At 44.6% G+C, this 23,333-nt stretch overlaps 1 protein-coding gene across 1 annotated transcript in view; it reads right to left on the reverse strand.

Moving 5' to 3' along the window:
- smyd3 (SET and MYND domain containing 3) overlaps nt 1-23,333 on the reverse strand; it is a 218,518-nt gene that overhangs the window by 43,576 nt on the left and 151,609 nt on the right. Inside the window, 4 exon segments of the mRNA NM_001140394.1 lie at nt 4,746-4,929; nt 6,554-6,641; nt 18,293-18,403; nt 18,545-18,647. Of these exon segments, the coding sequence (NP_001133866.1) occupies nt 4,746-4,929; nt 6,554-6,641; nt 18,293-18,403; nt 18,545-18,647 (486 nt within the window).

The raw sequence follows: 23,333 nt of genomic DNA on the forward strand, positions 1-23,333 counted from the left end.
CATACCACAAACCCCTGAGGTGCATTACTGCTATTATAAACTGGTAACCAACGTAATTAGAGCAGTAAAAATAAATGTTTTGTCATACCCCTGGTATAGGATCTGATTTACCACGGCTGTCAGCCAAATCAGCATTCAGGGCTCGAACCACCCAGTTTATAAAATGTTATAATGTATGTATTAGGCCCTATAATTGTACATATAGGGCCTAATACAGAACCCCCCTACCCCCAAAAAGCATGCAAAAAGTGTAAAAGAAAAAGTAGGCCGTGAGCATTTTAAGAATAATGGAGTTTAAGATATTCCAATTCCAATTTTTATTATATTCTAAAACATGTGAAAATATTGTGGACATTGCCTAACTAAATAGATTGGAGACATTTTTCTGTAGCCTATGTGGCTGACGTAGGCACGCATAATAAAGCCATGAATAGTGGTAGCATTCATCTCACCATCGCTTTTTTTATAATAAGAAAGTGACCAAAAACCAGGTTCCTTTTTTAATGGGAGGATTTGTATGGGATGCCAAGTGGAAGTCAACATTAGATGTTGTTGTCATAACAACCGCACATGGTTTGAACACAACATAGTAGCTAGCACAACACCCTTCAATAGAAGCGGCGGGAAACAAACTAGAGGCCTCAAAAACGGATCAAAAATGAAATCCCTGAGAATTTTAAGGTAGCAGGAGAACTTATTCATTGGCTACATTAATAACAAGTACTTTTAAAGCACCAAATTGAGGAAATGTCTGATTTTCAAGGTAGGCATATTCCAGTACTTGAATTTCTGAGCTCCAAATTCAAAGTTAAAGTAGGCTACTTCAAAGCCCCTTGTGTTGTTTAAAATTGCAGTTGTAACATGGGAAACAAAAGGAACTCATTACTGTAAAACTTTCTCTGTTAAATCTAACGAGACCCTGCTGTAAATCAAGCAGACAACGACAGCCGATCAACGTCAATTCGATAGGGATATTAGATCCAACGTGGATCCAGGTACCACATTCTTCACTGGCGTAACAAACGAGACACCTAAATATTCTGGACATTCCTTGATAACACATTTTCCCCCCAGCACTTTGGCTGTTGTTGCATTGCATGCGCCATCACAACAGCTGTCCGTCACGTGGCTGTCATTCAGAAAATTCCTTCCCGGATCAGATGTTGATTACGTATCCCGGCGTAGTTAAAAAGCTGTATTATGCATAAATATTGAAGAGCCACGTTAATGACAGTATCGATTTAGGTTTTAAGTATCAAGGTAAGGTGACTCTTTCGGTTAGAAGCATTCGATTTTTCAAATCGCATTTATTCTTTTGGATTTGTGTGAACATGAAAACTGTTTTCAACCCGTAACAAGGATACACTAAATGTTACATAGTTACACTGCATTTCTGAGATCTCTATACAAAAAACTGTTCGACAGCAAGATCCATAATTCTTACAGGGTTGAAGTTCAATGTCTAATTTAACTGATTAATGCTTAAAATATGATGTAACGACAACTTACACAGTCATAAATGCAAGGACGGAAAAGTTATGTTTTATGTCACACGATTTTGAACAAATACAGTGAGGGAAAAAAGTATTTGATCCCCTGCTGATTTTGCACGTTTGCCCACTGACAAAGAAATGATCAGTCTATAATTTTAATGGTAGGTTTATTTGAACAGTGAGAGACAGAATAACAACAAAAAAATCCAGAAAAACGCATGTCAAAAATGTTATAAATTGATTTGCATTTTAATGAGGGAAATAAGTATTTGACCCCTCTGCAAAACATGACTTAGTACTTGGTGGCAAAACCCTTGTTGCCAATCACAGAGGTCAGACGTTTCTTGTAGTTGGCCACCAGGTTTGCACACATCTCAGGAGGGATTTTGTCCCACTCCTCTTTGCAGATCTTCTCCAAGTCATTAAGGTTTCGAGGCTGACGTTTGGCAACTCGAACCTTCAGCTCCCTCCACAGATTTTCTATGGGATTAAGGTCTGGAGACTGGCTAGGCCACTCCAGGACCTTAATGTTCTTCTTCTTGAGCCACTCCTTTGTTGCCTTGGCCGTGTGTTTTGGGTCATTGTCATGCTGGAATACCCATCCACGACCCATTTTCAATGCCCTGGCTGAGGGAAGGAGGCTCTCACCCAAGATTTGACGGTACATGGCCCTGGCCATCGTCCCTTTGATGCGGTGAAGTTGTCCTGTCCCCTTAGCAGAAAAACACCCCCAAAGCATAATGTTTCCACCTCCATGTTTGACGGTGGGGATGGTGTTCTTGGGGTCATAGGCAGCATTCCTCCTCCTCCAAACACAGCGAGTTGAGCTGATGCCAAAGAGCTCCATTCTGGTCTCATCTAACCACAACACTTTCACCCAGTTGTCCTCTGAATCATTCAAATGTTCATTGGCAAACTTCAGATGGGCATGTATATGTGCTTTCTTGAGAGGGGGACCTTGCGGGCGCTGCAGGATTTCAGTCCTTCACGGCATAGTGTGTTATCAATTGTTTTCTTAGTGACTATGGTCCTAGCTGCCTTGAGATCATTGACAAGATCCTCCCGTGTAGTTCTGGGCTGATTCCTCATCGTTCTCATGATCATTGCAACTCCACGAGGTGAGATCTTGCATGGAGCCCCAGGCCGAGGGAGATTGACAGTTCTTTTGTGTTTCTTCCATTTGCGGAATAATCGCACCAACTGTTGTCACCTTCTCACCAAGCTGCTTGGCGATGATCTTGTAGCCCATTCCAGCCTTGTGTAGGTCTACAATCTTGTCCCTGACATCCTTGGAGAGCTCTTTGGTCTTGGCCATGGTGGAGAGTTTGGAATCTGATTGATTGCTTCTGTGGACAGGTGTCTTTTATACAGGTAACAAACTGAGATTAGGAGCACTCCCTTTAAGAGTGTGCTCCTAATCTCAGCTCGTTACCTGTATAAAAGACACCTGGGAGCCAGAAATCTTTCTGATTGAGAGGGGGTCAAATACTTATTTCCCTCATTAAAATGCAACGTGGATCCAGGTACCACATTTTTGACATGCGTTTTTCTGGATTTTTTTGTTGTTATTCTGTCTCTCTGTTCAAATAAACCTACCATTAAAATTATAGACTGATCATTTCTTTGTCAGTGGGCAAACGTACAAAATCAGCAGGGGATCAAATACTTTTTTCCCCTCACTGTACGTCAAGGTTTTAAATCAACTCATGAATTGTATTGACTATAGCTATGTTTCCGCCTTATATCTTAAGAACGTAATGACATTCAAAAAATATATTATTATCAATGACTTCTCAACAGCTGTAACAAGTTGTCCAGTGTTTGGAAATCCTCACTGGTACCGTAGTTTATAGAAAGACCCTTATACTGTGTGTCATATGATCTGATCATTATGATCAGGGTAAGTCACAGGTTGAGCAATGGAACGGCCATGGTCCTCAGCCCTAACTCAAACCGTTATACTGACTATGAACTGACATGCTTCACTTGTGAGCCTATTATTCACCCCAATGTAATGTCTGTGTTTGTTCCAGATCATTGTGCCCAGGGTCATGTGCCCATCTTCAACAAGGCCCTCTTCAACAAGACTGAGACTCTAACCCTTTACCCCAAACCTTTTAACCCTGAACCCTAACCCTACCCCAACTCAAACCTTCTAACCCTCGACCCCAAACCCTGTTTAATAAATATACGCACTACAACTTTTTGCACTACAACTTACAGTACATCTATTTTCCTCTGGACATGGAAACAAGATTAGGAACTCAAACAATCTTTAGTCTGTTACGTCCTATGTGTAAAAATTATCAGATATTTTGTGGGCTAGCTTCGTCTACTAGAGTTGTTATATATATATATATATGCTAATGCCCTGGGCCCAGTTTTTTTCAAATAATTTAATCCAGATCAAAATGATCCTGTGTTCTCTTAATCCTGTTCCCCCTTTCACTATATTTCCCCCCTTCATTTTAGAAAGATACAGAGAGAGAATACTTCAACCCAGTGTCATCGGATATAGCATGATCTTGGATATAGCATGATCTTGGTTGTAGCATGATCTTGGATGTAGCATCTGATGTAACATGTTAGAGATTTGGTTTTAAGATGCCAAGCTGCCAAAAGGCCCTGCGTCTTTTGTGATTCCCCCTAACACAGAATCAAACCAGTCTTGCGTATTGTTCCAAACTTGCCACACCAGTTGCCAAATAACAAAAGCACTGTCTGACTTTTTTTTTACACGTTTACCCGAGTGCATCCGTACAGTAAGTATGCTTACAAATGACACAAAGAAAGATAAATAAAAGTGTGTTATCTCTGATCAATCCAATATCAGGCACTGATGAAGGCAAGGCATCTTAAGCCGAAACGCGAGCCTGTCTGTTTGGTCCCGTTTAAACACAAAGATCAATGCAGACACAGAGCGCTCCCTTTTGGGATAGTCACATGTGGAAGTGTCCTGGGCTAAGGACATCTTTTTTTTTGATTATCAAGTGCGTCAGTCGATTGATTGATTCCCCTTTTTGTTCAAGCTGGGCTGAAGTGCGTTTGGATATGCTTTCATTGTATGAATTTCTCTGTGTGTTTAATGTCTGCCAGAGACTGAAACAGTGTAACCATGCAATACGGAGCAGAGTGTATCATGGTTCACTCGATGACATTGGCTACAACACACAGACTTACCACTTTTACTCACTTTACACAACATGTCATTTCTGACATTCAGATCACACACACTCAGACTCACACACCCACCTGTAAGGCTCCAGGGTGATGGTGCCATAGGCCAGTGCTGTGTCCCATGCGGCCAGGTTGATGCAGGCGTCCAGGGCTAAGTCAGTCACCCGGAGACGGTACACATTACAATCAGGGACTGCAGGGACATCGCCATCCAATGGATCCAGCAGAGAACTACACTCATATAAGAGCTCATTCCAGCCTGGAGACAGAGTTAAGGGCACACCAGAAAGAGAGGATGGAGAGGGAGAAAGAGAGAGCGGGAGGAGAGGGAGAAAGAAAGAGAGGGAGAAAGAGAGAGCGGGAAGAGAGGGAGAAAGAAAGAGGGAGGAGAGGAGAGGAGAGGGAGAGGGAGAAAGAGAGAGCAGGAGGAGAGGGAGAAAGAGAGAGCGGGAGGAGAGGGGGAAGAAAGAGAGCAGGAGGAGAGGGAGAAAGAGACAGCGGAAGGAGAGGGGGAAAGAGAGCGGGAGGAGAGGGAGAAAGAAAGAGAGAGCGGGAGGAGAGGGGGAAGAAAGAGAGAGCGGGAGGAGAGGGAGAAAGAAAGAGACAGCGGGAGGAGAGGGAGAAAGAAAGAGAGAGCGGGAGGAGAGGGGGAAGAAAGAGAGAGCGGGAGGAGAGGGAGAAAGAAAGAGACAGAGGGAGGAGAGGGAGAAAGAAAGAGAGAGCGGGAGGAGAGGGGGAAGAAAGAGAGAGCGGGAGGAGAGGGAGAAAGAAAGAGACAGAGGGAGGAGAGGGAGAAAGAAAGAGAGAGCGGGAGGAGAGGGGGAAGAAAGAGAGAGCGGGAGGAGAGGGAGAAAGAAAGAGACAGCGGGAGGAGAGGGAGAAAGAAAGAGAGCGGGAGGAGTGGGAGAAAGAAAGAGAGAGCGGGAGAAGAGGGAGAAAGAAAGAGCGGGAGGAGAGGGAGAAAGAAAGAGACAGCGGGAGGAGAGGGAGAAAGAAAGAGAGAGCGGGAGGAGAGGGGGAAGAAAGAGAGAGCGGAAGGAGAGGGAGAAAGAAAGAGACAGCGGGAGGAGAGGGAGAAAGAAAGAGAGAGTGGGAGGAGAGGGAGAAAGAAAGAGAGCGGGAGGAGTGGGAGAAAGAAAGAGAGAGCGGGAGAAGAGGGAGAAAGAAAGAGCGGGAGGAGAGGGAGAAAGAAAGAGCGGGAGAAGAGGGAGAAAGAAAGAGACAGCGGGAGGAGAGGGAGAAAGAAAGAGACAGCGGGAGGAGAGGGGGAAGAAAGAGAGAGCGGGAGGAGAGGGAGAAAGAAAGAGAGAGCGGGAGGAGAGGGAGAAAGAAAGAGACAGCGGGAGGAGAGGGAGAAAGAAAGAGACAGCGGGAGGAGAGGGGGAAGAAAGAGAGAGCGGGAGGAGAGGGAGAAAGAAAGAGAGAGCGGGAGGAGAGGGAGAAAGAAAGAGAGAGCGGGAGGAGAGGGAGAAAGAAAGAGAGAGCGGGAGGAGAGGGAGAAAGAAAGAGAGAGCGGGAGGAGAGGGAGAAAGAAAGAGAGTGCGGGAGGAGAGGGTTAGAAAGAGAGAGCGGGAGGAGAGGGAGAAAGAAAGAGAGAGCGGGAGGAGAGGGAGAAAGAAAGAGAGAGCGGGAGGAGAGGGAGAAAGAAAGAGAGAGCGGGAGGAGAGGGAGAAAGAAAGAGAGAGCGGGAGTAGAGGGAGAAAGAAAGAGCAGGAGGAGAGGGAGAGAGAGCACTAGAGTAACAGAGATAATTATGACTGGACTAAAACAGAGAGCATAAAATGGACGGGTGAGATGTGGTGTGTGTGTGTTCGCGTCTGTGTGTGTGTGCGAGCGCATATTTGTGACATATTGATCGTGGGTGATTCTTGTGTAAAGGATACAAGCCTGTGTCTGCCAGTTCTCCAACGTGGGGATGGCTTCTCTCAGTGGGGTCCAGGCCTTCTCCTCCCCACACAGCATCACGGGGTCCTGGCCATGGAGAGAGGAGAGAGGGTCAGGGACCATATAGTTACAATACATGCTGTTAGCATCATGGGACAGTTAGTGTTCGCATTTGTATTTATTAGGGATCCCCATGGCAGCAGCTAGTCTTCCTGGGGTCCAAACACATGAAAACACTTACATTACATATAAAACAAAAGATAAAACAGTACATCATAAAACATTATTACACCACTACATATCTACAATACAACATGTATAATACCACCGTACAACAATATTACAATGTACGCGTGTCTGTACTTTTGTGTCTCTTCACAGTCCCCGCTGTTCCATAAGGTGTATTTTTACCTGTTTTTTTTTCAATCTGATTCCTCTGCTTGCATCAGTTACCTGATGTGGAATAGAGTTCCATGTAGTCATGGCTCTATATAGTACTGTTACATTCAGCTTGTCAACACTTCTTACAAAAATAAGTAGTGATGACAATCTCTCTTCCCCTTTGAGCCATGAGAGATTGACATGCATATCATTAATGTTAGCTCTCCGTGTACATTTAAGGGCCACCCATGCTGCCCTGTTCTGAACCAACTGCAATTTTCCTAAGTCCCTCTTTGTGGCACCTGACCACACTACTGAACAGTAGTCCAGGTGCGACAAAACTAGTGCCTGTAGGACCTGCCTTGTTGATAGTGTTGTTTAGATGGCAGAGTAGCGCTTTATTATGGACAGACTTCTCCCCATCTTAGCTACTGTTGTATCAACATGTTTGACCATGACAGTTTACAATCCATGGAAACTCCAAGCAGTTTATTCACCTCAACTTGCTCAATATCCACATTATTCATTACGAGATGTAGTTGAGGTTTAGGGTTTAGTGAATGATTTGTCCCAAATGCAATGCTTTTAGTTTTAGAAATATTTAGGACTAACTTATTCCTTGCCACCATACCGAAACTACCTGCAGCCCTTTGTTAAGTGTTGCAGTCATGTCAGTTGCTGTAGTAGCTGACGTGTATAGTGTTGAGTCATCCGCATACATAGACACACTGGCTTTACTCAAAACCAGTGGCATGTTGTTAGTAAAGATTGAAAAAAGTAAGGGGCCTAAACAGCTACCCTGGGGAATTCCAGATTCTACCTGGACTTTGTTGGAAAGGCTTCCATTAAAGAACGCCCTCTGTGTTCTGTTATCTTTACTCTTTATCTACAATATAGCAGGGGTTATAAAGCCATAACACATACGTTTTTCCAGCAGCAGACTATGATCTAAAATGTCAAAAGCCGCACTGAAGTCTAACAAAACACCCATTCTATCATCAATTTCTCTCAGCCAATAATTAGTCATTTGTGTAAGTGCTGTGCTTGCTGAATGTCCTTCCCTATAAGCATGCTGAAAATCTGTAGATCATTTGTTTACTGTAAAATAGCATTGTATCTGGTCAAACACAATTTTTCCAGAAGTTAACTAATGGTTGGTAACAGGTTGATTGGTTTGCTATTTGAGCCAGTAAATGGGGCTTTACTATTCTTGGGTAGCGGAATAACTTTTGCTTCCCTCCAGGCCTGAGGGCACACGCTTTCTAGTAGGCTTAAATTGGAGATGTTGAAGAAAGGCTAGCTGCTTATAAATGTCATATAAACATAAACATGATCAAAACACTATCATTGTGGTACTCAGAGTGCTTCTTCAGAACTTTCGACTATATATAATCTATTACTATAAACTATTTACTACTATTTAAGAATGTCCAGATAGCAGTCCCCTGTGGCACTCAAGGTTGACAGACTTAGTAAAAAAAAATGTTTTATGTGCTGAAATGGGTCTTGAAGGACAACTGAAAATGGAAAATGCAAAACAATTCTGCAAACAATTGTGGACTAATGGGAAAACACTGGCTGTATGTTAACTTGGAGCTCACTGTAGCTTGGCTGAGAGCTCACGGTAGCTTGTCATCACCACCATACACTGCAGGCAGAACGCATCTTAGCCTATTTCTCTCCATCCTCTTGTCTCTCTCTCCCTCTATCCTTCCCACTCTCTACTTCTTTCTCAAAGCCGAGGCTGTCAGCAGGTGTCAAAGCCCAGAACCACAATACTGACTATCTGTGGACACGGCGAACCCAAGCAATTTGTGTGTGTGTGTGTGTGTGGGTGTGTGTAAAGCTGCTCTAGGCCTGCTAGTGTAAAGAGGACAATAACAGACACTGACAGCCACAGTCAGAACCGGGCACCGTATAGCTGCTTCATATTAAATGATCATCTGTGTTTCAGAGCTCTTTCCATGGTGTGGGGGTGACTCCCTACATTATGGAGACTAACACTACAGTGTCAGTTGGACCAAATATTGAGAAGGTTTTGGTATTTGGGAACGGGGCTGTGGCGTTCCCAACGGGGCTGTGGTCATGAAATGTTTAATGAATCATGTTCAGCATCTCCAGGTCTCCTCGCATACAAGCCGCTGATGGGCGCCTTAATAACATATACTTTAATTTTTTTTTTTTTTTTCATAAATCAATTTAATATACACCATCACAATAAATCCAGGATTTATTTTAGGCAGGTCTAAAGAAATATTATGATATGAAAAAAATGTATTTCAGATGAACAGAATATGAGTTGGCCTACTGTATGGCTGTGTGGAGTGTAAAAGTGACCATTTGAAACAGGTCCGATACGCTTGATTTAAAGTCATTTGGCAACTTCAGTTGTGAATAATACAAACCTTAGAACGCCTTAGAATTCAAAACATATATGGGCTGCATGATGCCACTATAGGCTATTGATGATTTGACAAAGGCACAAAAAAAAAACTGGAACTAGGTTCCTTGGGTCAGGTTGCACACCCTGTTCTCTCATCAAGTGATCATATTTTCACCCAACAGACTATAGGCAAATTCAATTTTATTTACTAATATGTAACATTGGTTTAGATTTAGATAGGTCCATTATCAAATGGGCAGGAAAAAAATACATGTTATATCTGTATGCACTCCTATAGCGAACGGAGGCCACTTTCCCGCTTGTTCATTTCCCACATATGTAGGCTACTCAGGTTATTTCACTCCATGCGTCAACCACTGTTTGAGGAGCATGCAACCTCTCGCTGTGCGACAAGTGATATTACGCCCAAACTATGTATGCCATGGGCTCTCCAACCCTGTTCCTGCAGCTACCCAGTGCTTAATATTGGGAAAACAAGTGAAATCTGTTCGGGAACATCACAATGAAACATATTTCATTAAACTGTTGACAGCCCCTCTCTCTCTGCGCGGCTCGAAAAATGAATGTAGGAGAGGGGAGGAGACGGAAACGCACAGGGGTGAGATGTTCTGTAGATAAAAGGTAAATATGTCGGCCTATGAATTATGACAACCAAATACAAATTCACTATACTTGTAGGCTAAATCTGAATTTGTTTCATTTAGGCTAGAGCAATTATGTACCAAAGACATTAAATCTGTATATTTATTTTTATGTCATTCAGTTGTGTGTAATATGCGGTAGGCTACGCATTGTATAACAGCACAACCATTAATTTAATTCAGGTTTTCTTTCAGTTTTGGGTTCATATATAGGCCTATGTTTATGCATAAGCCCTAATATGCATATGGCTGTTTTGAATTATTCATCATTAGCGCTGCCCATTTCGTTGTGTTAGGCTTTGAAACAGCATACACAATGACACGTTTTCCCACTCAGTTTTCAAACTGTTTCTTCTTTCTTCCAATTGCTCCATCATAGTGAGGTGAGTTTTAAAAGGCGCAAACCGTTTTGATGATATCATTTGCATTCATAGAGGGACAATAGAGCCCTGAGACCTGGTAACCGTTAGCGAGTTGGGTACTACTAACGCATGTCCGGAGTGCATGAGACAAGATCACCTTGACTCGATGGTCACGTAGAATTTTACTACGGTCCTGACTCATGACTGCCAGTGTCGCGGTAATATGGTCAACGCAACAGCCCTTGCGTGGGACTCATTTTACTGAAGTAATGATGTATTGTAAAAATGTTACCAAACTAGAGCCTGGCTGCAAACACACAAGAGAGAGAAGGTAGTGCTGAGTACCTGCTAGCTTACGCTGAACAAAAAACGCACGCACGCACGCACACACACACACAAAGAAGATAAGAGGCGACAGCTAAAATCCCCAGGCCTGCTTCCCTGTTTTTGAACTGACATCGATGCGTGTCAGCTTTGCAATATTCATCACCCAGTGCTGTGTGTGTCTTCTGAAAGCGTCATAGACGAATGCAGAAAGAGAGGGAGCTGCCAGAATGATCGTGTTCCTTTGTCTAGTTTGACAGACAGAAACAACAACTCATATGTGCATGATCCTCTGACTAGTTTGAGTCCGTTACAATTACCAGTGTTTAGTGAACCTTAACCCCAACGTGATATATATCATAGAGACCGGTGTTAAACCTAGGGCTGTCGCGGTGACCATATTACTGCCACGACGGCAGTCATGACCGCAGTATAATTCCTTGTGACCGTAGTGTCCCAGGAAATCTCCTTTTAAGTACTCTGGACATGTGTTGGTGGTACCCAACTTGCTAACTACCATCAGGTCCTAATGGCCTGGTACTCTGGGCTCTATTGTCTCTCTAACCACTCTGACATTAATGCAAATACTAAAAAATCACATCAAACACTTATTAGTTTAACAGCAGGTTGAAACAGTGGAAAATATGGTTGCTGTAGATGTTGTTTCAAAGCCTGATCACTTTTACACTCATTATAGCCATTTCATATGGGACTGCAAACATATGGGACTTATAAGCGTATCTTGTCAGCTAAATTAACAATGGAGAATAGCCAGATAACATACAGTAGGACAACTCCTGTTCTGTTCTTCTGAAATCCATTTTCTTAATATCATAATGTTTCTTTAGACCTCACTAAAATAAGTAAGGGATTTATTGTGATGGTGTATATTAAATTGATTTATTAGACTTTTAAAAAATGTAGATGTTCCAAAGGCGTGCATCAGTGGTTTGTATGCTAAACGTGTTTATGTTAATGAATTGTCAATTACTGTGAGACCGGCGGTCTTTTGCATGACAATAACCGGCTGACAAAATGTCATGACCGCCACAGCCCTAGCCACACCTAATGAGCTATTGACCATGGAAAGAGAGAGGGAGGGAGAGAAAGAAAGAAAGAAAGAAAGGGAGATAGGGAGGAGAGACAAGTAGGGAGAAGGAACCAGGGATGGAGAGAGGCGAGAGAAAGTGAGGGAGACAGGACGAGAGTAGGGGAGAGGTTGTGAAAGAGAGGTAGAGAAATTGAGGGAGACAGGACGAGAGTAGGGGAGAGGTTGTGAAAGAGAGGTAGAGAAAGTGAGGGAGACAGGACGAGAGTAGGGGAGAGGCCGTGAAAGAGAGGTAGAGAAAGGGAGAGAAAGTGAGGGAGACAGGACAAGAGTAGGGGAGAGGTTGTGAAAGAGAGGTAGAGAAAGTGAGGGAGACAGGACGAGAGTAGGGGAGAGGCCGTGAAAGAGAGGTAGAGAAAGGGAGAGAAAGTGAGGGAGACAGGACAAAAGTAGGGGAGAGGTTGTGAAAGAGAGGTAGAGAAAGGCAGAGAAAGAGGATGCCGGTGATTGTCATTCTCTCAGGGAAGAACAATGGAAGTTGCTGATAATGATGTCTGCAGTGTGTGTCCTGCTGTGCTTGTCTCTGTGCTTGCTCGGGGGTGTGTGTGTGTGTGTGTGTGTGTGTGTGTGTGGTGTGTGTGTGTGTGTGTGTGTGTGTGGGTGCGTGCGTGCGTGCGTGCGTGGTTTGCAGCCTGTCAGTGGGATTGGCGACATGAGAATGTGATCAGAGACAACACGTATGCTTCTCTACTGCTTTGGTCAGTGCGTGTGTATGTATGTGTGTGACAGGCTTTGGGGACAGATTACATTGATGTTGACTCAGAAGAAATCCCATCATGCCTTGTGTCTTGAATGTTGTTAATTGCAGTGTCTGCCAAGTGGCAGCTTCTGAAGCCAAACATTATGCAAATCAAGGCTTTTAAGGTGTGTGTGTGTGTAGACGTATTATAGTGAGGCGTTGTTTTTTTTGTGCCTCCTACAATAAATCTCTGTGTGACAGCACTGCTGGCTACTGTTAGTGTTTCTCTGTGCAGGTGAACAATAGCTCACAAAGAGATCTGCCTGCAAGCCTTAGGCATCACATCACTACACACACACACACACACTCACACACACACACACACTACAAAGACTGAGGAAGACAATACGAGTCAATCTCAAAAGCCAACTTTCCAGTAGATTGAAAAGCTTTTTCTGATAGAAAATAGGGAGAGGGTGAGAGATAAGAGAGAACAAGAGAGAGAGATCAGGAGAGAAGGGGGGGGGGGGTAGAGAAGGAATGAGCGAGAGAAACAACTTGGGCAAATCAAATCACTATCCATCAATGAATACCCTGGAGATGCGTGTTCTTCTGATCCCTCACACCAGCTTCTACCAAGAGGACTGGCTGTAATGCACTGTCTGGCGTTGCTGGTTCAAGCCCTGCTCCAGCTGCTACACTTCAATCACTACACTGAGATAGATGATGAGCTGGGTGGTCCTGTGTATGATTCACCAGGGATCATTATAGAAAACACTGTTCAATCTACACCCTCTTTCTTCTCCCTGCCTTCTTCCTGTCCTCTTTCACTCTCTCCATCTCCTCACTTCCATCGTTTTAATACCTCGACTCCATTGCACATCCCAGCCTAGTCTCCGTGGCCTGGAGATGGCCTTGGAGCATGAAATTATACTTCTTAATTACAGCCTTTCATGGGTGGTGGGAGCGTATGTGTGTGTGTGTGTGTGTGTGTGAGAGAGAGAGATCAAATCAAATCAAATTGTATTGGTCACATACACATGGTTAGCAGATGTTAATGCGAGTGTAGAGAAATGCTTGTGCTTCTAGTTCCAACAATGCAGTAATATCTAACAAGTAATCTAACAATTTCACAACAACTACCTTTTACACACAAGTGTAAAGGAATGAATAAGAATATGAACATATAAATATATGGATGAGCGATGACCGAACGGCATAGGCAAGATGCAGTAGATGGTATAGAGTACAGTATATACATATGAGATGCGTAATGTAGGGTATGTAAACATTATATAAAGTGGCATTGTTTAAAGTGACTAGTGATACATAATTATACATAATTATAATTATTAAAGTGGCTAGAGATTTGAGTCAGTATGTTGGCAGCAGCCACTCAATGTCAGTGATGACTGTTTAACAGTCTGATGGCCTTGAGATAGAAGCTGTTTTTCAGTCTCTCGGTCCCAGCTTTGATCCACCTGTACTGACCTCGCCTTCTGGATGATAGCGGGGTGAACAGGCAGTGGCTCGGGTGGTTGTTGTCCTTGATGATCTTTTTGGCCTTCCTGTGACATCGGGTGGTTTAGGTGTCCTGGAGGGCAGGTAGTTTGCCCCCGGTGATGCGTTGTGCAGACCTCACTATCCTCTGGAGAGCCTTATGGTTGTTGGCGGAGCAGTTGCCGTACCAGGCGGTGATACAGCCCAACAGGATGCTCTCGATTGTGCATCTGTAAAAGTTTGTGAGTGATTTTGGTGACAAGCCAAATTCCTTCAGCCTCCTGAGGTTGAAGAGGCACTGTTGCGCCTTCTTCACCACGCTGTCTGTGTGGGTGGACCATTTCAGGTAGTCCGTGATGTGTACGCCGAGGAACTTAAAACTTTCCACCTTCTCCACTACTGTCCCGTTGATATGGATAGGGGGGTGCTCCCTCTGCTGTTTCCTGAAGTCCACGATCATCTCCTTTGTTTTGTTGACGTTCAGTGTGAAGTTATTTTCCTGACACCACACTCCTCACCTCCTCCCTGTAGGCTGTCTCGTCGTTGTTGGTAATCAAGCCTACCACTGTAGTGTCGTCTGCAAACTTGATGATTGAGTTGGAGGCGTGCATGGCCACGCAGTCATGGGTGAACAAGGAGTACAGGAGAGGGCTGAGAACATACCCTTGTGGGGCCCCAGTGTTGAGGATCAGCGGGGTGGAGATGTTGTTTCCTACCCCCACCACCTTGGGGCGTCCTGTTAGAAAGTCCAGGACCCAGTTGCTAAAGGGCGGGGTCGAGACCCAGGGCCTCGAGCTTAATGACGAGTTTGGAGGGTACTATGGTGTTAATAAATGCTGAGCTGTAGTCGATGAACAGCATTCTTACATAGGTATTCCTCTTGTCCAGATGGGATAGGGCAGTGTGCAGTGTGATTGCGATTGCATCGTCTGTAGACCTATTGGGGCGGTAAGCAAATTGGAGTGGGTCTAGGGTGTCAGGTAGGGTGGAGGTGATATGATCCTTCACTAATCTCTCAAAGCACTTCATGATGACGGAAGTGAGTGCCAAGGGGCGATAGTCGTTTAGCTCAGTTACCTTAGCTTTCTTGGGAACAGGAACAATGGTGGCCCTCTTGAAGCATGTGGGAACAGCAGACTGGGATAGAGATTGATTGAATATGTCTGTAAACACACCAGCCAACTAGTCTGCGCATGCTCTGAGGATGCGGCTAGGGATGCCGTCTGGGCCGGCAGCCTTGTGAGGGTTTAAATGTTTTACTCACGTTGGCTGCGGTGAAGGAGAGCCTGCAGGTTTTGGTAGCGGGCTGTGTCGGTGGCACTGTATTGTCCTCAAAGCGAGCAAAGAAGTTGTTTAGTTTGTCTGGGAGCAAGACATTGGGGTCTGCGACAGGGCTGGTTTTCTTTTTGTAGTCCGTGATTGACTGTAGACCCTGCCACATACCTCTTGTGTCTGAGCCGTTGAACTGCGACTCTACTTTGTCTCTATACTGATGCTTAGCTTGTTTGATTGCCTTGCGGAGGGAATAGCTACACTGTTTGTATTCGGTCATGTTCCCGGTCGCCTTGCCCTGATTAAAAGCAGTGGTTCGAGCTTTCAGTTTTGCGCGAATGCTGCCATCTATCCACGGTTTCTGGTTGGGGAAGGTTTTAATAGTCGCCGTGGGTACAACATCACCGATGCACTTGCTAGTAAACTCGCTCACCAAATCAGCGAATACATCAATGTTGTTGTTCGACGCTATCCGGAACATATCCCAGTCCACGTGATCGAAGCAATCTTGAAGCATGGTATCAGATTGGTCGGACCAGCGTTGAACAGACCTGAGCATGGGCGTTTCCTGTTTTATTTTCTGTCTATAGGCTGGGAGCAACAAAATGGAGTCGTGGTCAGATTTGCCGAAAGGAGGGCGAGGGAGGGCTTTGAATGCGTCGCGGAAGTTAGAGTAGCAATGATCCAACCGTACATACCTACACGTACGCTACGGTCACAAGACGCAGGCCTCCTAATTGTCCCTAGAATTTCTAAGCAAACAGCTGGAGGCAGGGCTTTCTCCTATAGAGCTCCATTTTTATGGAATGGTCTGCCTACCCATGTGAGAGATGCAGACTCGGTCTCAACCTTTAAGTCTTTACTGAAGACTCATCTCTTCAGTCGGTCCTATGATTGAGTGTAGTCTGGCCCAGGAGTGTGAAGGTGAACGGAAAGGCTCTGGAGCAACGAACCGCCCTTGCTGTCTCTGCCTGGCCGGTTCCCCTCTCTCCACTGGGATTCTCTGCCTCTAACCCTATTACAGGGGCTGAGTCACTGGCTTATTGGTGTTCTTCCATGCCGTCCCTAGGAGGGGTGCGTCACTTGAGTGGGTTGAGTCACTGACGTGGTCTTCCTGTCTGGGTTGGCGCCCCCCCTTGGGTTGTGCCGTGGCGGAGATCTTTGTGGGCTATACTCGACCTTGTCTCAGGATGGTAAGTTGGTGATGGAAGATATCCCTCTAGTGGTGTGGGGGCTGTGCTTTGGCAAAGTGGGTGGGGTTATATCCTTCCTGTTTGGCCCTGTCCGGGGGTAACGTAATGTCTCCTGACCCTTCCCTGTCTCAGCCTCCAGTATTTATGCTGCAGTAGTTTATGTGTCGGGGGGCTCGGGTCAGTCTGTTATATCTGGAGTATTTCTCCTGTCTTATCCGGTGTCCTGTGTGAATTTAAGTACGCTCTCTCTAATTCTCTCTTTCTCTCTTTCTTTCTTTCTCTCTCTCGGAGGACCTGAGCCCTAGGACCATGCCTCAGGACTACCTGACATGATGACTCCTTGCTGTCCCCAGTCCACCTGGCCGTGCTGCTGCTCCAGTTTCAACTGTTCTGCCTGCGGCTATGGAACCCTGACCTGTTCACCGGACGTGCTACCTGTCCCAGACCTGCTGTCTTCAACTCTCTAGAGACAGCAGGAGTGGTAGAGATACTCCCAATGGTCGGCTATGAAAAGTCAACTGACATTTACTCTTGAGGTGCTGACTTGTTGCACCCTCGACAACTGTGATTATTATTATTTGACCATGCTGGTCATTTATGAACATTTGAACATCTTGGCCATGTTCTGTTATAATCTCCACCCGGCACAGCCAGAAGAGGACTGGCCACCCCTCATAGCCTGGTTCCTCTCTAGGTTTCTTCCTAGGTTCTGGCCTTTCTAGGGAGTTTTTCCTAGCCACCTTGCTTCTACACCTGCATTGCTTGCTGTTTGGGGTTTTAGGCTGGGTTTCTGTACAGCACTTTGAGATATCAGCTGATGTAAGAGGGCTATATAAATAAATTTGATTTGATCCAGAATTTTGCCAGCCCAGGTCACGCATTCGATATGCTGATAAATTTTAGGGAGTCTTGTTTCACATTAGCCTTGCTAAAATCCCCAGCTACAATAAATGCAGCCTCAGGATATGTGGTTTCCAATTTACATAGGTCAGAGAGGAAGAAATGACTACTTCTCTATGTCTTGCTGCTCCTTGGAGTGAGAATGCTATTTGTCTTGTGAAAAGAAATGTCTTTATCCTCACATTCACACAAACACTTTATTATGCTGATAAAGTGAATGTGTTAATTACTAAGGCAGAAAGCTGAACAGGCCGTGAAATTACAACTGGCATACTGTTGATACTAGATCATTATCTGTTTATGAGAGAGCTGTGTGTGTGTGTGTGTGTGTGTGTGTGTGTGTGTGTGTGTGTGTGTGTGTGTGTGTGTGTGTGTGTGTGTGTGTGTGTGTGTGTGTGTGTGTGTGTGTGCATGAGTATACGTGTGAGAGAGAGAGCTGAATAAATGTCAGGTCAATCACATGTTCATTAATAGCAGAGTGAAAATTGAAAGCAGCCAATCAAAACGTCTAGAGAGCACTGACTCTGTGTCATAAGAAGCTGGTTCAAGTCCACAGCATGCCTCAGAGCTGACAGGTGGAAGGCAGAGGGGGAGAAGGTGGAGGGAAAGGGGGGGGGGGGTGGAGAGGGATGGTGGACGACTGACAGATTGAAAGATAAGGAGAGAGCGAGAGAGGGAGAATAAGACGGATGGAGATCGGTATTGAAGTAGAAAGTGGTGGATGTATTATTTTTCCTCTTCCCCTGATAAGGACGGGGAACGTAGAGACAGGCGGAGGGAGAGAGGGCGAGAAGAGGCAGAGCATGAAAGAGAGGGCGAGGAGAGCGGGGAAATAAGAAGGGACGACAGAGTGAGAGGAGGAGACGAGAAAGCCGCAGGTACACAGGCGCACGACGGGCTTCAGTGGTCACACACCGAGACCACGCTGACACAGTGAACAGCATGTGCGTTTGTGTGTGTGGCTGTGGTCTTACCATGTCTGCAGTGGTGCATCGTTGACACTGGCAGGTGAAATGGTACTGCTCCTCTAGCTGAGTCCGTCTGTCTCTGGTAGGAGCCAACGTACCGATGTAACTAATAGTCAACTAGGTAGAGAGAGAGAGAGAGAGAGAAGAGAGAGAGAGAGAGAGACACAGAGAGCGAGAGCGAATGAGAGAAAGGGACAGAGAGAGGTCACCGTTTTTATTTGCATCCTGCCTCAAGTCGACCAAAATCACGCACCGTACCTCCTCAGCAGGTTGCATGTCTCTGACGGCTCGGAGGTGGAGTGTTTCCCCCTCAAACAGCATCACACAGCTGGGCCTGCAGTCATGGTTCAGCAACGACATACTGGGGAGGGAGAGAGGAGGTTAGCGTGCGTGTGACAGAGACCGAGAGCTTGAGAAAGAGAGATTGAAAGAGAGGAAGGGCATAGACCAGTCATGTCATTGACACACTCATCACATTGTTGGTTCTTCTCACACTCAGACACGCAGTCCAAGAGGGCCGTTTAGCACTCACTCTGTGTGTGAGAACCAGTTACAGTGAGCTCCTCATCAGTAATACCGTAGATAGGTTGGTTGTGTAGCAGGGCTGGTTTACAATCAGATATGATCTTTAAGTAATGTCACACAATCTCTCTTCCCCTCCTCCCCTCCCCTCCTCTCCTCCCCTCCCGTCTTCTCCACTCTTCTCTCTTCGAGATGTTCTCATGGTTACTGTTCAGAGAAACTGGAACAAAGAGCTTTGAAAGTCACCCAAATAGCCCGCACCCCACACACACCCAATCACACCACGGTGATGTAACAAGAAATGACAAGATGACAACGAAGTGACAGACAGCATAGAGGCGTGAGTGATGTGTCAAGGTGATCCGTTTTGACTGGTCTGTGTCATTGCTCCCTCAACCCTGTCGCAGAGGTCCACCAGACATCGCACACTTTTGGTTCTAGCCCTGCACAAACGCACTGATGACCTCATCACAAAGCCCTTGATTAGCTGGATCAGTGTCCAGACTGTCAGGTGGTCCCCTAGTTGAAGGTTTGGGTAGCACTTGCGTCTGCCAATGTCTTCCTCTCTGCGTCTGGCCAGAGTTTAGCATTAGGCATCCGTGTTTACGTCTAAACAACACTTAGGTGCTCTTACGTCTCTGTTTGGTCTTGTGAATCCACACACACACACACACACACACACACACACACACACACACACACACACACACACACACACACACACACACACACACACACACACACACACACACACACACACACACACACACACACACACACACACACACACACACACACCACACACACACACACACACACACACACACACACACACACACCCACCCTTAATGATAGGGTGTGTGTATCATTACACCTCTCCTAAACATCCATTACCAACCAACCAGGACTGTGGGAAATGTAATGGGCTGTGTTTATATACCTGTGTTGATCTGTTCAGTGGTACTAAGTCCACCTCCTCCTGGGATCATTACACATATTGTAGAAGCTCTCCCGCTGTGCTTCTAATGTTTCCGCTAACCATTCCTAACGATGAACCTAATCATTTACACCATCCATTCAGTATATTACAATCAAAATATGGACTTTCTTTATTTAATCCTAGATCATTTGACAAAACAGGGTGCTTGTCCTTTTAGATACTTATGGACCCTCCATCTTGAAGCTAGAATCCTTAGTTGCTACATCCATTTCCGGATGTATAAATTAATAATATTTACCAATATATTCTTGCAGAATATAACTTAGAAATGCCTCATGAGCGGAGTTCAACTGTCGTACCCCATCAGAACCCCAACCGTAAGCTTGTTTTACTCCACATTGTTTGTAAACAACGTAAATGTAAGCAAACACTATATAGCCTCAAAACATTTTAGGGAAGTACATCTCTCCTTTCATGAACGATTTGTTACGCATCTAGAATGCATGGGCTCCGATACAGGAACGATACGTTTTAGTTTGACGTGATTCGGTGTGATTCGGGGTTTGATTAGAGCAACGAATTGATGCGATTCGGTTTGATTCACTTTTTTTGTTGTTGTTGAAGGAACACATTCATTTTCCATTTGAAATGAATATCTGCTGCTGAAGGGAGATCAGGAGCTGGGCCTCTGAGCCGGACCTGTCTGAAATTACTTCTCTAAACTGAGTGGCCCTCTGTTAGTGTGCGTGCATATGTGTGCGTGTGTGTGTGTACGTGTGTGTCAATGGTCTGTGTAGGGACCTGAGCTGAGCCATTGGGCAGACTGAGCATCTACCACCCCTCTTACCAGATTAGGGATGCGGAGAATGTATGTTATTTGTCCCTTCACTTTTTATCGGAAATCACCCACTGATGAACTTGTCATTTTTGCACATTGAAAATGTTTTGAACTAGTACTATGTCCATAATTATATCAATCAGATGTGAGTTGCGTCCCATTCCGGTAGGCTACACAACTCCGGTAAAACTCCGGTAAAACCAGTATTCATGTACGCCACGAATACCAAAAAATATATAATCATGTAAAAAAAAATGTTACATATTTTGTCTCTCTCTCTGTGTTTCATCATTATCCTTCAATTCGTTAGAGGCTGAATGTGTCTCACAGGAGAAAGCAACCGAGCGAAGGAAACAGCGCCTCTCTGTCTCTCTACATGTAGGCCATCTATCTGATGCTGTCTGGTCCAAACGAGTATGACATTGTTGCCACCAGGCATTAAATGCAAGGGAAGCCAGCGAGCATTTTGTTCTCTCTTGAGAAAAAAAAAAGTATTCAAAAAAATGTCCATCCAGCATTGAGCTAAATTGAGCGAGCTCAACTGTGAATGGTCCTGGCGCACCAAACAAAAAAGTGTCCAGGGAAGCCAGTTTGGATTTGGCGTCACTCCTATCAAATCCCATTGACAGCATACGTCATTGACAGAAAAACTTGAATTGTTGCATCTCGTTGTGTTGTTGTCCTCCGGTGACTAGCTAGCCAGCTAGCTAAAATAGTCCCTTTCCTAAATTGGCAATGGATGGAGACAGGGATTTGGACTCATGGTTTTACTTAATTCTCCGTACTGGCCAATGATTATAACGGCGATTCTGATCCAACCATTAATACATTGTTGTGTTATGCCCCTGGCCTGAGGATGGAAGTTCAATATGTAGCTAGATGTAGAAGGCTAATGTTAACTAGCTAACGTTGCCCGTGAATGGAAGTTAGGCTAGCGAGCAAGAATTTTAGCCAGGTAGCCTAGGACAACAAAAACTAAAAGCGTGTACTGTATGTCAGAGTGTTTCATCAACATGAAAGAGAGGAGGATGGCGTTTCTCTACAAGTAGGGTGAGTCAACATGTTTTTCAACTTGGGCACGCGCGTACACGTACACACACGCACACGCACACACACACACACACACACACACACACACACACACACACACACACACACCACACACACACACACACACACACACACACACACACACACACACACAAATCAGAACCATGGACAGCCACATCATATTTGGCTTACGTTGATTGGACTAAATTGTTTTTGGTATCTTTTAGTTGTCACTATTAGACTAAGCAGAGGTGATTTGATGATGTTGAAATGTTGAAGTTGAAATGGTGCTGGAATAATGGAGGCAGCTCCTGTTTTCTTTGCGACTTGCGTTAATTCTCTGTGGTTCTCAATCAATAGTTGTTTAGTGGTCCGAAAATGTGGGAAACATGAACTTGCTTGACCATGCTGTAGGTCATGTAACTGTTTGTTACTGTACATGCAATATGCTTTGTTGACTTCAGCTGAGAGAGGTCGCTATCTGGTTTTGTGATGAAACAGAAAAGGTGTGGTTCAATTTATTCTACCACTATCTTATTGTCTCGGCCTTTAGACCTAACAAAGGCATATGAATTAACAGGTTATAGTGCAAACAACGCAATTATCACAACATATAGGTTGTAATATGGCTTTCTGGGGGCGGGGGCTTGGCTTCCCCTGTTATTTTACCTACGCACCGCTACTGGGTAAAACACCATTATCTACAGCGCATTTGGGAACAATGACCCAGCAAATTACATTGTCACTCAACAACTAAAGCCTATGATTTGACATTGGGAATGCCATTTTACAAGCATCTGAATGCTGAAGGTGCAATATTTACGAATAGCCTATCAGAACAGGCTTCTCGTTTGCGCACACAGCTGTGCTTCCCGCACTTTGGGCATCAGTGACTTATACAGTGCACTCAGAAAGTTTTCAGACCCCTTGACTTTTTCCACATTTTGTTACATTACAACCTTATTCTAAAATGGATGTAATCATTTCTTTCCCCCTCATCAATCTACACACAATACCCCATAATGACAAAGCAAAAACAGGGTTTTAGAAATGTTTGCAAATTATATACAGTTGAAGTTAGAAGTTTACATACACCTTAGCCAAATACATTTAAACTCAGTTTTTCACAATTCCTGACATTTAATCCTAGTAAAAATTCCCTGTCTTAGGTCAGTTAGGATCACAACTTTATTTTAAGAATGTGAAATGTCAGAACAGTAGAGAGAATGATTTATTTCAGCTTTTATTTCTTTCATCACATTCCCAGTGTGTCAGAGGTTTACTTGCACTCAATTAGTATTTGGTAGCACTGCCTTTAAATTGTTTAACTTGGGTCAAATGTTTTAGATAGCCTTCCACAATGTTCCCACAACATGTTGGGTGAATTCTGGCCCATTCCTCCTGACGGTGCTGGTGTAACTGAGTCCGGTTTTGTAGGCCTCCTTGCTCGCACACGCTTATTCAGTTCTACCCCAAATTTTCTATAGGTTTGAGGTCAGGGCTTTGTGATGGCCACTCCAATACCTTGACTTTGTTGTCCTTAATCCATTTTTGCCACAACTTTGGAAGTATGCTTGGGGTCATTGTCCATTTGGAAGACCCATTTCCGACCAAGCTTTAACTTCCTGACTAATGTCTTCAGATGTTGCTTCAATATATCTACATAATTTTCCTCCCTCATGATGACATCTATTTTG

This window comes from Salmo salar, chromosome 09, assembly GCF_965601325.2.
Source record: "Salmo salar chromosome 09, fSalSal1, whole genome shotgun sequence".
NCBI lineage: Eukaryota > Metazoa > Chordata > Actinopteri > Salmoniformes > Salmonidae > Salmo > Salmo salar.